This window comes from Urocitellus parryii, chromosome 16 (genome assembly GCF_045843805.1).
Source record: "Urocitellus parryii isolate mUroPar1 chromosome 16, mUroPar1.hap1, whole genome shotgun sequence".
NCBI lineage: Eukaryota > Metazoa > Chordata > Mammalia > Rodentia > Sciuridae > Urocitellus > Urocitellus parryii.
Window position 1 is genome coordinate 4,893,556 of NC_135546.1, and position 14,616 is coordinate 4,908,171.

Sequence of the window (14,616 nt, forward strand, 5' to 3'; positions counted from 1 at the left end):
AAGACAAAGTACACCACAAATTCATCCTGAAGATTCTTACTTAGAGTCTATAGCTTATGGATTTGATTTCAAGAGGGACTAACAGCCTACCCATGTTAAGAGCTTATGGGTTGCACCAAATCTTCTTTGAACCCCATTTTACTATGATCTTCACTTAATCTTCCTCAGCCTGTTTCTTGCTGTGTACAATGGGCTATGAGAACCTCCCCAGTGAGATCAGAGGCAGATAACTTAGCACAGGTAAAGGCTTAGCTCTGAGTCTGGCACACACAGTACAAATATGTTACTTAACATTATCAACCTTGCATCTTAACAAAAAAAAAAAAATAATCTGATCCCAGAATCGCTTTACTCCATCCTCTAGAAATTCTTGGAATCACAGCTCTCTTCTCGGTAAACAGACATTGAAGGAGAGCTCAAAAGAGTAAAGTAAAACCAGGTTCTGCCATCCTTGTTGCTCATTTCCTATTGGTGGGAAGAATGAGGCTGAGCTCCAGTGCACAGACTTGCTCATCTCATTCCATTTCCTACCTCCCAGCCCAGTAAGAGGAAGGGTCCATAATTTCAATTCATTGGCTAAAGATCTCATGACCACATGAGTGTAACATTACCATGGTCCCCATTCTGCATGTAGGGAAAGTGAAGCTCAGAGAAGCAAAGAAACTTGTATAAGGTTGCACAATCAGGACTGGTGAAGTTGTTACCACGATCCAGGAAGCATGACTCAGGCTGAACTTGTGATTTTGCATGTCCATCAGCCCTGGACAGGACTGGAGATATCCTGTCTGCATATTTTCTAATTATTTCCCCTTCAACAGGTAGATAAATGTACCCATTGCAACTCTCCTTAAATTTAAACACACACACACACACACACACACACACACACACACACACACACCCCCCTACAGTTTCCTCACTGGATTCTACACAAATTCAATCCTCAAGAAAGAAAATGATTGAATTAGAATTTTAGTTATCATTCTCCTTATATTAAAAATAACATTTAGAATGCTTACTGATTAAAAACTAAAATCTTTTTACAGTACTAAAATCAATGTTATAGTACTATAACATTGATACCAAAGAGACAGTCTGTGAACAGTGTCATGAATTGATAACAATTTGAGGAAAAAACTGTTTCATTAAAGAAAAAAAAGAAATTAGATATCTTAACTATATAAAGTAAATTTTATTCTTTCTTTCTCTTCACCTTACAGCTGAAATAGAGATCACTGTTCCAAATTGCTCATTTTACTGAATCAGTAGGGTATAAAATAATTAAACGATGTTAAAAGATGAAAAGTTAATGCTGGTTGAAAATACAAGAAAGGATAGCATCAGTGTAGCTATTATAGTTTGTTATGATTTAGATACAAGATGTCTCCCCCAAAACTCATATGTGAGACAATGCAAGAATGTTCAGAGGTGAAATGATGAGATTATGAGAGCTGTAACCTTGTCAGTGCATCAATCCACTTGAATGGATTAATTGGGTGGTGACTGTAGATAGGTAGGATACAGCTGGAGGAGATGGGTCACAGGGCACACCCTTGGGGTTTATGTTTTATCCCTTTTGAATAGAGCTTCCTGGTTGTTCTGAGCTGCTTGCCTATTCCATTGTCTTCCGCCATGATGTTCTGCCTCACTTCAGTTCACACCTATGGAGTCCACCCACCTTAGACTAAATCTCTGAAACCTTGAGCCAAAATAAACTTTTCCTTCTCTAAGTTGTTCTTACCAGATCTTTAGGTCACAGCAACAAAATGCTTTTCCAGGTAGTTATTCTTCTTTTACCACAATGAATAATGCAGGAGCACTTGAAGGTTATAAATTTTATTAGAATAATAGAAAATAATACATACAGATAACCATAGGATACACACACAGGAATTTAAAGATCAATTTCATCCTTTTCAATATGAAACAATGTCCAAATCTCATGGAGATATACTGCTAGAAATAACACGGAACAAGAGTCATCATCTTGAAAATGAAAAGTATAGGAGCATATTATAGGAATTACTAGATAATAAAAAGGTACAACTCCATTACATGTAGAATAAAATACAAGTATTGGAGAACGTTTCCCCACTTTTTGACTGGAAATAACAATGGTCATATGAAATCTACTCGTCATTCAGATTTTTTTCTAGATATATACAGTATATACAGACACTACAGAGAAAGTTATACTTTTCTCCTTTGTATATAATGAGTTTATCTTAAATGTAATCTAAATATAAAATGGTATCAGAAGTTTGCTAATTTGTAATCTTTCTTGAACGATGAACTGTTTGTTGGTTTTAAATTCTGATATCTCTGGAAAGACGAACAAGTTATAGCAAAATGTGAAATTGGTAGGAAAGAGGTAAAAAAAAACCTGATTTTGAATGACTAACACTCATCTGCTGATTTTCATATATTCTTTACATATTGCTATGAAGCCGTGTCTCCAACGATGCTTTGAAAACCACATATTGAAAGACTGAGTCATACACATCAAAGCCAGCAACATCGCTGTGGTTCTATTACCAATTTAACTCAGGAACTAAAATGCCTGCCTGACTCACTGCAATAGGCAGTGAGATTTCATTAAAAAAAAAAAAAATCTCCGCCATCCAAAAGAGAGAGGGTCCTTTAATGGAATCAGAAATTGGAAAGGAAGAATCTTGTGGATTTTGTTTAACATTTGGGTTGACATTCAGGGTGCTACTTATTTTCTCCACTGCATTTTAATAAAGCCTGAAAGTTTATTCTCAGGTGTGAAGAAAACAATTCCTGTTCTAGTTTTGTTTTAAATTTTGAGAAAGGATAAAATGTGCTTATTTCCGTTTTCTATCATTGAAGGAAAAAGCATACTGGAATGCATGTTTAGAAAATGACTTTCAAATGCTCAGGGAAATTCATGCCAGTATTTCGCAAAGGGACATGGCATTTGGGGTGACAAAGCCCTTTCGTGGGTCCTTCTTTATCTTTTAACCATTAATTCATGGGGCAGAGGCAGATCAGATGGTTATTATTACCTCCACATTTTGTAGATGAATAATTGAGAGGTACAGAGAGCAGAGTTATTTCTAAAGTCTCACAGCCATTTAGTAGTGAGTACACTGAACCAGGTCACCCTCCTCTGCTCCAGAGCAGCATTTTCCAAAAACACTCCTGAATCATAAACACCACCCCCTTCCAGCAGGGTAAGTGTTTAAATGCATTTTTTAACCTGTGGGGTTTAAATCATTTAAATCTTTAAAATGATACTTATTAACTCTTCAAACATTGCTTTCATAACTGGAAAAGAGTTTTTGGAATAAATGAAGAGTTTTCCAATGCAAATAAGAAACTGTGTGTGTGTGTGTGTGTGTGTGTGTGTGTGTGTCAGGGCGGAGGTTTTTATCCATAGGCAGTGCTTAAACTCATAGCTTAAGAACATTTGTATCAAAAGTTTGCAGTATGTAACATGTAAATTCCTTTGGTTTATCAAGTAAATATTAAGGCATTTCAGATTCCTCTAAAAGGATTTACTGTTGTTTTATTATACTCTTATTTTGCCTATAATGAAGTAGAAAGTTAAAAACACAAAGTTGGAAAAAAAACATGCATAATCACTGTGTTTCATGAGAGCACTTATTATGGTAACCAATGAACTTTTCAGTAAATAATAAAAAAGAATAAATATCACCACAGGGCATTTACAAGGAAAAACAGTACCATAGGTATATAACTTGACAAGGGGTGAACATTCGAGATGGCTGATGTGGATCCTCTTGCATCCATATCTGTCAAAGATGATAAATAGCTCATTAAGAAGGACTATACCTCTGATAAGTAGATGCTGATCCATAGTCGGCGGGGGGGGGGGCATGGGAAAAATGGAGGAACTGTGATTGGGCCAAGGGGAGGGAGGGTAGGGATGGTGCATGGGGGCAGGAAAGATGGTGGAATGAGATGGACATCATTACCCTAGGTACATGTATTACTGCACATATGGTGAGATGCTACATCATGTACAACCAGAGAAATGAAAAGTTGTGCTGCAATTGTATACAATGGATCAAATTGCATTCTGCTGTCAAATAGACTTCATTAGAATAAATAAAAAAATAAAGGAGGACTGTATTAACAGGTAGTCAGGGTGGTAGAGAATGCATGCATATGTCCTCCCGAAAATCACACATTGACATCCTAGCTCCAGTGTTGTGACATTAGGAAATGAGCTCTTGACAACTGACACAGAACTAGCTGCATCTTGACATAAGAGTTCCTAGCCTCCAGAACCGTGAAAAGTTAAACTTCTGTAGTTATAAGACACCCTGTCCAGGGTGTATTCTTACAGCATTCTGAAGGACTAAGATGCAGACAAAAGTGATGCGTTTCCTGTCAAAATCAAATCACGGCATGAACCTAACCTGGGACTACAAGTCCTTATTTTATCTATCAGTGCAACACATAGGTGTTACCAAGGGTATCCATAAAACACCAACGTGTTTAGGATTTCTTAAATGAATCTACACTTTGTTTATCTAGTATTATTTAACTTTAATTGAAATTGAAAAAAATCCAAGTTACTCATTTTGCCATTAATGATACCTGATCACAGATAATTTCAGATAACTTGATGGTTTAATGAAAGAAAACGTCATTGGATAAATGTCTGGAAAATCTACTTGTTTCTATTTTATGCAGATGAATTATTGTACTTAATACAAGACATCATCTTTTAAAATGCAATCGATGAAAGCTCCATTTTCAGAGACGGCCTTGTGCAGGCACTGGTCTGTGCAAGCTCAGCAAGTCTACAGACGTCAGACGAAAAGGCTGCTCTTGACTCAGCAGCCTGAAAATGCCACGGTGGCGACTGTCCCTGCAAAAGCACAGAAGCTGCTTCTTCGAACAGAGCTCCTCTGTCCAAGCTGTCATGCTAACTCAGACACCCTGCACAATGCAAGAAGCAAGGAGCATTCCCTACTGTAAAGCCTCAGCAAATAACAATTAGCAACCTGATTCCTGTTTGGGTCTCCTGAAGCACACACAGATATACAAATCTCTGCAGTCTGAAATAGTTGTTTACATACTTATTTACAGACAGGTAGCCCCCATTTTCTTATTACTTTTAGTTCAAGTGTGGCCGGTTATGATTTCATAGAAAGAGAGAATTCCTGCAAGGGTTGATCTCTCCCATTTTCTTCAGTCATTTTCTTTTTCAAGATTAAAGAAACTTGCTTCAGTCTTGGTCACCTGCTACTATATAGACTAAACCACAGTCAATAAATGAAAACAGGGAACAAAGTTATTTACGTCACTGAGGATTGTAGAGTAGACTATGAAGACAGGGTAGGCTCCGTGTTACTTAAATTGAGGCCTGAAAACTCCAGACACAGGATTTCAAAGTGAAGATACAAGTTCTCTTCCATGGTCACTGATCAAAATATGTATGCTGGGGTTTGTTCCTCTTCACTCTAAAAGTCTACTTTCTTTCTTTTTTTAAAAAATATTTTTTAGTTGTCAATGAACCTTTATTCTTTCTATCATCTATCTATCTATCTATCTATCTATCTATCTATCTATCTATCTATCTATCTATCTATCTATCTATCTATCTATCTACAGTGCTGAGAATGGAACCCAGTGCCTCAACACATGCCAGGCAAGTTCTCTTACCACTGAACATAACCCCAGCCCCCTAAAAGTGTACTTTTGGTGGTGAAATAGCTTTCATTAGGATTTTAAGAGGAAAGAGCATGAAATTCTTCTGAAACTTGGAACAGATTTCTTTAAAAATGTCATCTTTTTTTTGTGTGGCACGTGTAAAAGTTTCATGACTTTGCCAATGCTAATTTTCCTACTGAAAGAATTGATAAGATCCATCTATAATTTTTAGGAGGCACACAACTGGAATATCAGAGGTCTTAAAAACAGGGCATGGGGTCAGGCTTGCCCATGAGAACTGCTTTGGGAATTCTATTCTAGGCAATCTACAGGTGCATTAAATAAGGGAAATAATTCAAATGAATGAAGTTTTTAACTACTTTTCCATGTCTTTCCTTTCTGTGCTCATATTTTTCCCTGTTCTGCACCACTCTAGAGGTTTTCTTCCTGGTTTTACTTGCTCATGTTGCAAAATCACCTTGTGTTCACATGAAGGGCATGCTGGGAGGAAAGGGTGGGTGGAGGGAGGGGCAGTGGCTGATGGGCTCCTGGTGGCTAACAACACTGATGCAGGTCAAGGGGAAGCTGAGTCCAACCAACTTACTGGTTATTCTTGGAATCCTGATCTGCTCACTGCTGGTGCCATCCCCTCCATCTGTGGTGGCCTTGACTTCAATAATGTAGTCCTCTTGAAAGGGCAGCACAAGTTCAGCTGAAGTTTTGTTTGTGTTCAGCACTTGCACGCTATTTTGACTGCTAGTCCTATAGAATACCTAAAACGCATGAACAAATACACTTCATTCTTACATTACCTTCTTTTACTTTCTTCACATACTCTCGTTGCTCTGAAATTATTTTTGTCATTCTCTCCACAACAGAATACAAAAACACATTCCCAGCTCCATGCATAGGTCTTGGATTATGGATTAGCAGACACTAGGATCATTATGCTCTCAAAATCAAGGAGGTGGGGAAGAGCAGCTTTCTCCCCTGGAGGAGTTTAGCTGGAAATACAGAAAGCTGAATAACACAATGCACAAACATCGTGTCCACAATTCCCATGTGAGCAGCATTATTTCATGTAAGTCTATACTTAACAATTCAGAGAGTTTGGTAGTATATCCTTTTATGAAAAACTTGATGTTCATGTTAAAATTAGATTACTGAAATGATATCAAAATTTTTAAAGATTTGCAAAGTATAAGTGAAAAAGGAAAAATACAGTGTTGCAAATGATTCAACTTACTTTATAGCCGGTTACTTCTGATTCATTCTCCATTGCTTTTACTTGCTCCCAATTAAGTAACACTTTAGTGTCTGTAGCATTCCAAACCACATTCCCAGGAGGCTGACTGGGAGCTTGCAATGCAAAAAGGAGAAATTAAAACTGATTTGAGCATGGAGTACTGTTTTACATGGAGCAGATACATGCCGAGCACCAAGGCAACTGCAGGGACTCTCCGGTAAGGCATGGTATGTAGATGGAATCAGGAAAAAGAAAAATTAACAGAATAGAAAAACTTCCTTTACAAGGGGCATTTCAATTAAACTGTGGGAAATCGCATGTTATCATATTCAACACATACTTTATTTATTTTACTTTAATTTTTTGGTACCAGGGGTTGAACCCAGGGGCGCTTCACCAGTGAGCCATATCCCCATCTCCTGATTTTATTTTTTATCTTGAGACAAAGTCTCATTTAGTTGCTTAGGACCTCTCTAAGTTGCTCAGGCTTTGAACTTGCAATCTTCCTGCTGCAGCCTCCCAAGCTGCTGGGACTACAGGCTTTTGCCACCACACCTGGCTTAACACATACTTTAAGGATTTAATGCACTTGAAGTCTCCCAGAAGACAAACTGACAATACAGAGACGCAAGTTCCTTTATCCACCACTAGAGGGATGCTTGTGGGTGAGCCAGGAAAGGCAGGCATTTGGACTTGTTTTGACACACAGAGAGGCTGAGAGAAATTGCCAAAGGAGCAGATTAAAGTCACACGAAATGAAGTGTGGATGATTTTCAAGCCAGTGTTGTAAGATGAGATGGGCAAAATGAGAGGCAATCAAAAATAAGAATTACTTAGATTTATTCTCGTGAAGTAATAGCTACACATGTGAAAAATTGCCACAGAGAATCCATATTTTAAAGTCTTTTTTCTGAGTTCAAATCAATTTTTGAGAAAAATAAGGCAAAACACTAAAAATTTAATGAGAATTCCATTAGAGGATTAATGAAACTCTCATAGGTTTATAAACATGGACCCACAGCTTAGCAACCCTGGAGAGGAAATTGGTTCTGGGGGACTCGGGTGGACATGGTCAGAAGCACTCCCTAATATGGATGGATGGGACATTAGGGATTCAGTTCCTTGTCAATCAAAAAACAGCAAACATATTACTCATTTTTCAACAGCATCACAACTGCCCAAAACATGCTGAAATATCTTATTCTTGTGGATTTAAGCACAGAATGTGATTTGGTTAACTGAATTTGTAATGGGAAAGTGATATAAACAATTACCTCTCCAGAGGAATTTCTAAACATCATTGACTCATGCCAGGATGGAAATACAGCTGGACTTACAGATGGGAAAAGCTCTCATGTGCAGTTATGTGGCTAATAACACCGTTCAAGACTGTCCTCCTGGTGGGTTCTTTGGTTGATTGTGTCCTCTTTAACACTGTTCTGTTGCCTTTAAATTTTTGTGATGTGATACTAACAGATCAGCTCAGATTGTCTACACTGCAATGCTGTGATAAGACATCTGTAAGAATGTATATGGGCAATTGCTTAGGACTGAAATACTAGAGAGAATGTTCTGGTTGCCCAGTCCAGATGCTATGAACCCACACTTGTTAGAACACTTTCCCAGCGCCTGTGATTCCCTGTGGCTGACAGCACCTTAAAAGGACAGCTTGATTTGAAAACATCCTTCATTCAGCATGGTTTGGCCTACCAAAATATGGGTGCTTACAGGTTATAGAGAGTTTGAGTAATTTTGGGTAAATACACTGACCCCCAACAGCAGGCTGGCAGAACATATGACTGAAAATTGGGATTTGTCTTGTGTGAGTCCCAAAATAGATGACTTGAATGAGTTCAGCCTGAAATGAATACTCTTTGATATGACAAAAAGAAAAAAAAATCTGAAAAATGAAAGAGGAAAAATAGAGGGTTTCAAAGCTCTTTTCAAATCATATCAGTGTTTCCTGAGCACCAGAGAAACATGTTCTATTTTGACCATTTTAATATTTTTGAAAAATGCACTTGTTTAAAAGCATAAACATTTATTTCAGCCTCATTCTAAACATTAACATTCACATAATAATGAGCTGGATGTGCTAGTTACATTGTTTGATAGTATTTAAAGTAAATTAGACTAATATTTCACTTAGAATTTTGTAATCACATGAATAATCATCTGCCTTATTATGACAGGGAAGAATGACACTATGTGGGAGATTCTGGGCCAGATGAACTTTCTTCCATTTTCAAGATTCCATTGTTGCTAGTAACAAACGCATAGTAAATGTCCATAATGTGTTAGGAATTCCAGAATGTTCTTTTTTAAAATTTCCTGCATTGTCATGGTGCCTATTTGTAAAACTCAGAGTTAATAAACAAAGATGCATACTTGTCACTCATGTTCATTTACAACAATGAAAAGGTTAACACAATCATTTTCACAATCTATCAGCACATGAATGGATAAACAAAAAGGGGGCTATATGCATATGCCTTTAAAAGGAATGAAGATCTAGGCATGGTGGCCCATGCCTGTAATCCCAGTGGCTTCAGATGCTGAGACAGGAGGACTGAAGATTCAAAGCCAATCTCAGCAACTCAGCAAGGCTATAAGCAACCTATTGAGAACCAGTCTCAAAAAAAAAAAAAAAAGTAGGAAGGGTTGGGGATGTTGCTCAGTGGGTAAGTACCCCAGGGTTTAATCCCTGGTACCAAAAAACAAAAACAAAACAAAAGGAATGACATCATGACATGTGCTATAACATGGATGGACCTGGAAGACATTATGTTAGGTGAGATAAGCCAATCATACAAAGAAATACTGTGTGATTCTGTTTATATGTGATAACATGGAATAGTAAAATTCAGAGATGGAAAGTAGGATGGCAGTTGCCCGGAGCTGGGGAAGGGAATGGAGCCTGGTCTCATGGATGGAGAGCTTCAGTTCTGTGTAGTGGAGAAGGTCTTGACCATCTCACACAGCTGCATCAGTGCCCTTCACCCTATTTTAACCCTATTGCAAATGTGCATTAAAAAATGGCCAAGATGGTAAATTCCAACTTATGAATATACTTCAGTACAATGAAAAATTTTAACACACTCCTAAGATAGTTAACTAGGAAGGGGTGTTATGTGGATTCAAAACAGCTCTGTTTAATTCTGGACCCTGATGACCTTATGCTTTTCTACCTGGCATTAGGTGGGGCTGTGGGGCTCCTGCTGCCCTCTCTGGGGAGAGGACGCACCACCCTGCTCCTTGGCATCATGGGGACTTCAGGCTTCATTACCGGATATGCTTCCACCAGTGAAATATGAGCAAATAAGAAACAGGTGGTTTCAATGAGGGAGTTTTAAGAAAAACGTGGCTGGCCTTTCTTCTTTCTGTTTTTTTTTTTTGGTGCTGGGAACTGAACTGGCCTTTCTTCTTTCTGCCATGAGACCAGCACATCAGTGAGGGTGGCTGTTCCTGCAGTCTGGGTCATGGAGTAAAGATGGAACAGATCAGGTCTGAATCTCACTCATGATCAACATTTGGTGACTAGTAGGAAAGAGACACTCTTTTAGTTGTAAGCCACTGAGGAGTGGGGACCTGTAGAATTGCACTGAACTGGCCCTATGTGACTGATACGGCCAGTAGGCTATAGAGCTTTGAAGGTGCACTGTGAACTTCAAAGGCACAGAGCAGGTGTGAAGTGGGAATGGGCAGGGGATCTCGACAGTGCATCCCTCCTAAGACTTCTCATTTTACTGTTCTATTCTGTGCAGAAACACAACCCAGAAGAGGCTGACTCAATTCCAAATGTTTTGGGGCCTAACTCGATGTGTGGTCTACATTTTGAATGTTTTTGGGAATTATTTGTCAACAATCATATCCTATAGATTTTTTTTCTCTGTCAGTTCAATTTCTATTATTGGCAGTATGCTAAGACAGAAAATGTGGCAACAAATGAATTTATTTTGTATAAAGGCAGCATCTCCTAAGATTTGTAGAATAACACTGAGTGGCAGGCTATAAGATTATGTGGATACTTTTAAATGTTACATAACAAAATAGTTTTATCTTGGAGGGTTTTTCTTAGGTCCTCTGGGTTGACTGTCACTCCTCAATATCAGCCCTATCAATTTACTTATTCTGTAAACTCAGCCTGCAAAAAGTGGCCACTATGATATTTCTAAGACCGAATAAAGTGAGGATTATAAGACATTCCTACAATAGGAAAATGACTAAATAATTTGTGGGGTGTTATCACAAAAGAATAAGATATAGTACTATGATACACAGGTAACTAAATACACAGCATAATCTTCAAGAGATGTTTTGTGTAAGAGAAATAATCCATGGAACACAAGTCTGAGAGGAAAAGACAAATTATTTTAATGATTTTATTTCTGCACAATAGGATAGGATTGTGGGTGATTTTATTTTCTCCCCCACCAAAATTTTCTATAGTAAATATGTTTTCCTCCATATAATAAAAAATAGAGGTTGTTCATCTGAAGAACATTGTTGTGTGGAGTTTTCAGGGATAATGTCTCCATACTGGTGACTGTACCTGGCATTTCCTTTAAAAATATGGGATTTCAAGAACATATGCTTGCAGAGATTAATTATACAAAACTCAGTATGTTTCTCAGCTCCTTCTCTTGGACACCTGATGGTAATAAGATGACTTTCATGAAAGGGAATGCTGTCAGCAGTAGCTGAAAAATACACTCGGCACGGACTTCCCTTGAGATGATCATCAACATTAGTAAGCAAGCTGCCCAAAAATGTGGCACTGGGCAGAAATCAAGTAATCAAAAGCTACTTTCTGTCCAACAGGGAGAAAGATTAATTTCAGAATCACTTAAAGTATTATAAATGGACTTAAATCTTTGGATCACAGGAAATGGATACCACGTTTTGAAACAGAAACATCTACTTTATGACTCATCCAAAACTCAGAAACTAAGATTCCCACTCTCCCCAGAGTGTTCGGATGATAGAAAACAGTCCTTAAGGTTCTGGTAGGAATATTGCTACCCTGAAGAGGGAACTAAACTAAACTGATTCCACCAGGAAGAGAAACAGACCTGGAGAGAGTCACTGTTGAACAGATACTCATTGGGCAGCAGCTCTGATTACTTGGGAGAACTCAGGAGTTAAATAATGATCAAACCTGGCAATGTCTATGCCTCATGGAGATGAGACTCCAGCAAAGGGGGGGGGCAGCAATCAGATGACCACATGCAAGATGTGGTATGCACGTGGCTCTAAGTGGTGCCCCAGAACATAGCAGGATAAGGGGATATCAGGAGACGCAGGGCTGCTGATTAAATATGGACTCAGGGGGCACTGAGGACATACTGCAGGGAGGGCCTAAGAGAGGTAGGAGTGTCTCCTGGCCATCTGGACAGCAAAGGTCAAGGACCCGCAGGAAAAGTGGAATGGCAAGTGGGCTCAGGAGAAAATGAGCAGGAACAGGAAGTGGGGGACAGATTGTGGAAGACCTTTTTGGGTATTTTAAGGATTTATATAAAGAGTGGACGGAAAGGGACTGGAGGGGTCTGAGCAACAGTGTGACACCTTTAGGATCACTCTGACCCAGGGCAGAACATCTGGACAGTAAAGGCCAATACCCTGATCCATGGGAGAGATGGGGTAGTGTGTTCTAGGGTGAATGCAGTAAGTGGTAGATTCTCAGCAAATTTAAAGTCAGATACTGCATCCATTGTAGGGTATGAGAGAAAGAGCATTAATGACGACTGGGATCCACTGGCCCAAGGGACTGAAATAATGGGGGTTGCTTTTGCTGAAATTGTAGAAGACACAGGTTTGTAAAGGCTGGGAGTGCAATCGAGAGCTCAATTTAAGAAATGTTCAATTTGAGATCTTATTAGATAATTCTTGAGGATGTCCAGGGCCTGGATCCATCCACATTGACAACCACAGTTACCTCTTGAATTTTCGGTTATGCAAAGCAAAATATTGGTCCTACAGATTCTTTCTTGTGAATTCTGGATGTGAAACTCTGACAAAGTCTCCTTTTAGAAAGTAACGACATTTCACCATTTTGAAGCCATCTGCCACTATTCCTCATCAGCCTCACTGATGACGATGTTGTCAAGAGCTCACTCTCTGGGTTGCATATGACAGAAACACAACTTAGATTACTTCAAGAGGCTAATCAATGTTAACTTAAAAATGCTTTTAAAAAGCCCAAGTATTTGGATATCAAAAAAATTAAGTGTTTAATGGAAGCTACAGTACTTTCCTTGAGAATCCTTGTGTTATTTTACGTTAATCAGAAATATCACCTATGCTCTGTGCTGATATAAGCCTTGCATATAGAATTCCAGGATTCTGAGTAGGTGACAGTTGCACCTTGGAAGCAAGGTGGTAAAAGGCTGCAGTGTGTGTTCCGAATTTGCAATGTGTCGACAAGAAGAAGCTCATCCGATTAATGATAGTACTTCCAGGTTGACCTAGGTTTTGAGGATTCATCCACTCAGCCTTTCCACAGATAATGAGTGCTAGGTTTGGACTGGTGAGTGAGTTTGGAAGGACTCTTTCCCTTCAAAGGTGACACATCGAAGGGGGAGAAAGAGAGCAAGTGAAAAAAAAAATGCCATCTTAATTCTTTATGCACCAGGGATACAGATCATTTTCTTCCTAATAATATTCACAAGCGCATTACTATAATTCTTAAACAGGATTCAGAGCTGGACCATGTCAAAGGTTAGGATGATTAGTAGAAATAGTTTTAAAAGAGTCGGTTTTACTTCTACTTTGGCACATGTTTGAACAATTGTTAACATAAAATTTAGAAATTAAATGTACAGTTTAATATGCCCAGGGATTTTAATGATCTTTTATGGATTTCCCACACATTGTAGCAAACTTTTCCTTAATAACATCTGCAGGTCACCATGTAGAGTGTAGGCAAATTGAAGCACCAGGAGGGCATAATTTTGAAGAGATTTTATTCAGTTGTTGAAATTCCTATCAGAGGACTGATCTGTCAGCACAGAAACCCTGTCTATCTGTGATTACCTTACCAAGCTCCTAAGCACAGAGCAAACTCAAAATAGATACTAGCACCACATGAGTCATGAATATTTTAATCATATGGTTAGAGGAGTGGTTAAGAGTGTTTTTGGGTCTGTATGGCTGTCCTGCCACTTTCTCTGCTATTTCTGTAAAGTCATCTAGCCCTTTGTGCCACAGCCCTTTCATCTCTAGAGTGAGGATCCTCACCACTTCCAAGCCATGCAGTCACTGTGAGAATTAAGAATCAATACAGGAAAAGTACTTGGAACTGTGACTGGAAATTGCTCACTAAGTATTAGTCATTCATAGTATAATTATCATTATCACTATTACAGACAAATTTCTACTTTAAATTGGTTATTTATATGCTATATCTAAATTATAAAAGGTTTTTTCCTTTTTGCAATTTTATTTCATTCATTGTATGTTATTGTTACATTCTCACTAACTTATAATCGGCCTCTTCCTTTGTGAACTGTCTTCCCAATTCACTGTTTTTCACCAATTCCATCATGACATTAAACCATCTTGTTCGACCATATTTCCCAATGAGTAATCACATCGATTATCAAGTCTGAAGAAAGAGCTCAACAAAGCTGTCTGCATACATCTTCACAATCAGAATTTCAATATATAAATAATGGTGTATTTATATGTTTTACTAATTCAGAACTGTTACTGGGAAAGACAAACAT

At 38.4% G+C, this 14,616-nt stretch overlaps 1 protein-coding gene across 1 annotated transcript in view; it reads right to left on the reverse strand.

Annotated features, from left to right (window-relative positions):
• Positions 1-3,675: 3,675 nt before the first annotated feature.
• Positions 3,676-14,616, reverse strand: part of Cntn3 (contactin 3) — a 212,956-nt gene continuing 202,015 nt past the window's right edge. The window contains exons 20-22 of the mRNA XM_026392682.2: positions 6,893-7,005; positions 6,251-6,419; positions 3,676-3,776 (exon numbers count right to left, since the gene is read on the reverse strand). Coding sequence (XP_026248467.2) covers positions 3,676-3,776; positions 6,251-6,419; positions 6,893-7,005 — 383 coding nt within the window. The remainder of the gene's footprint in view (positions 3,777-6,250; positions 6,420-6,892; positions 7,006-14,616) is intronic.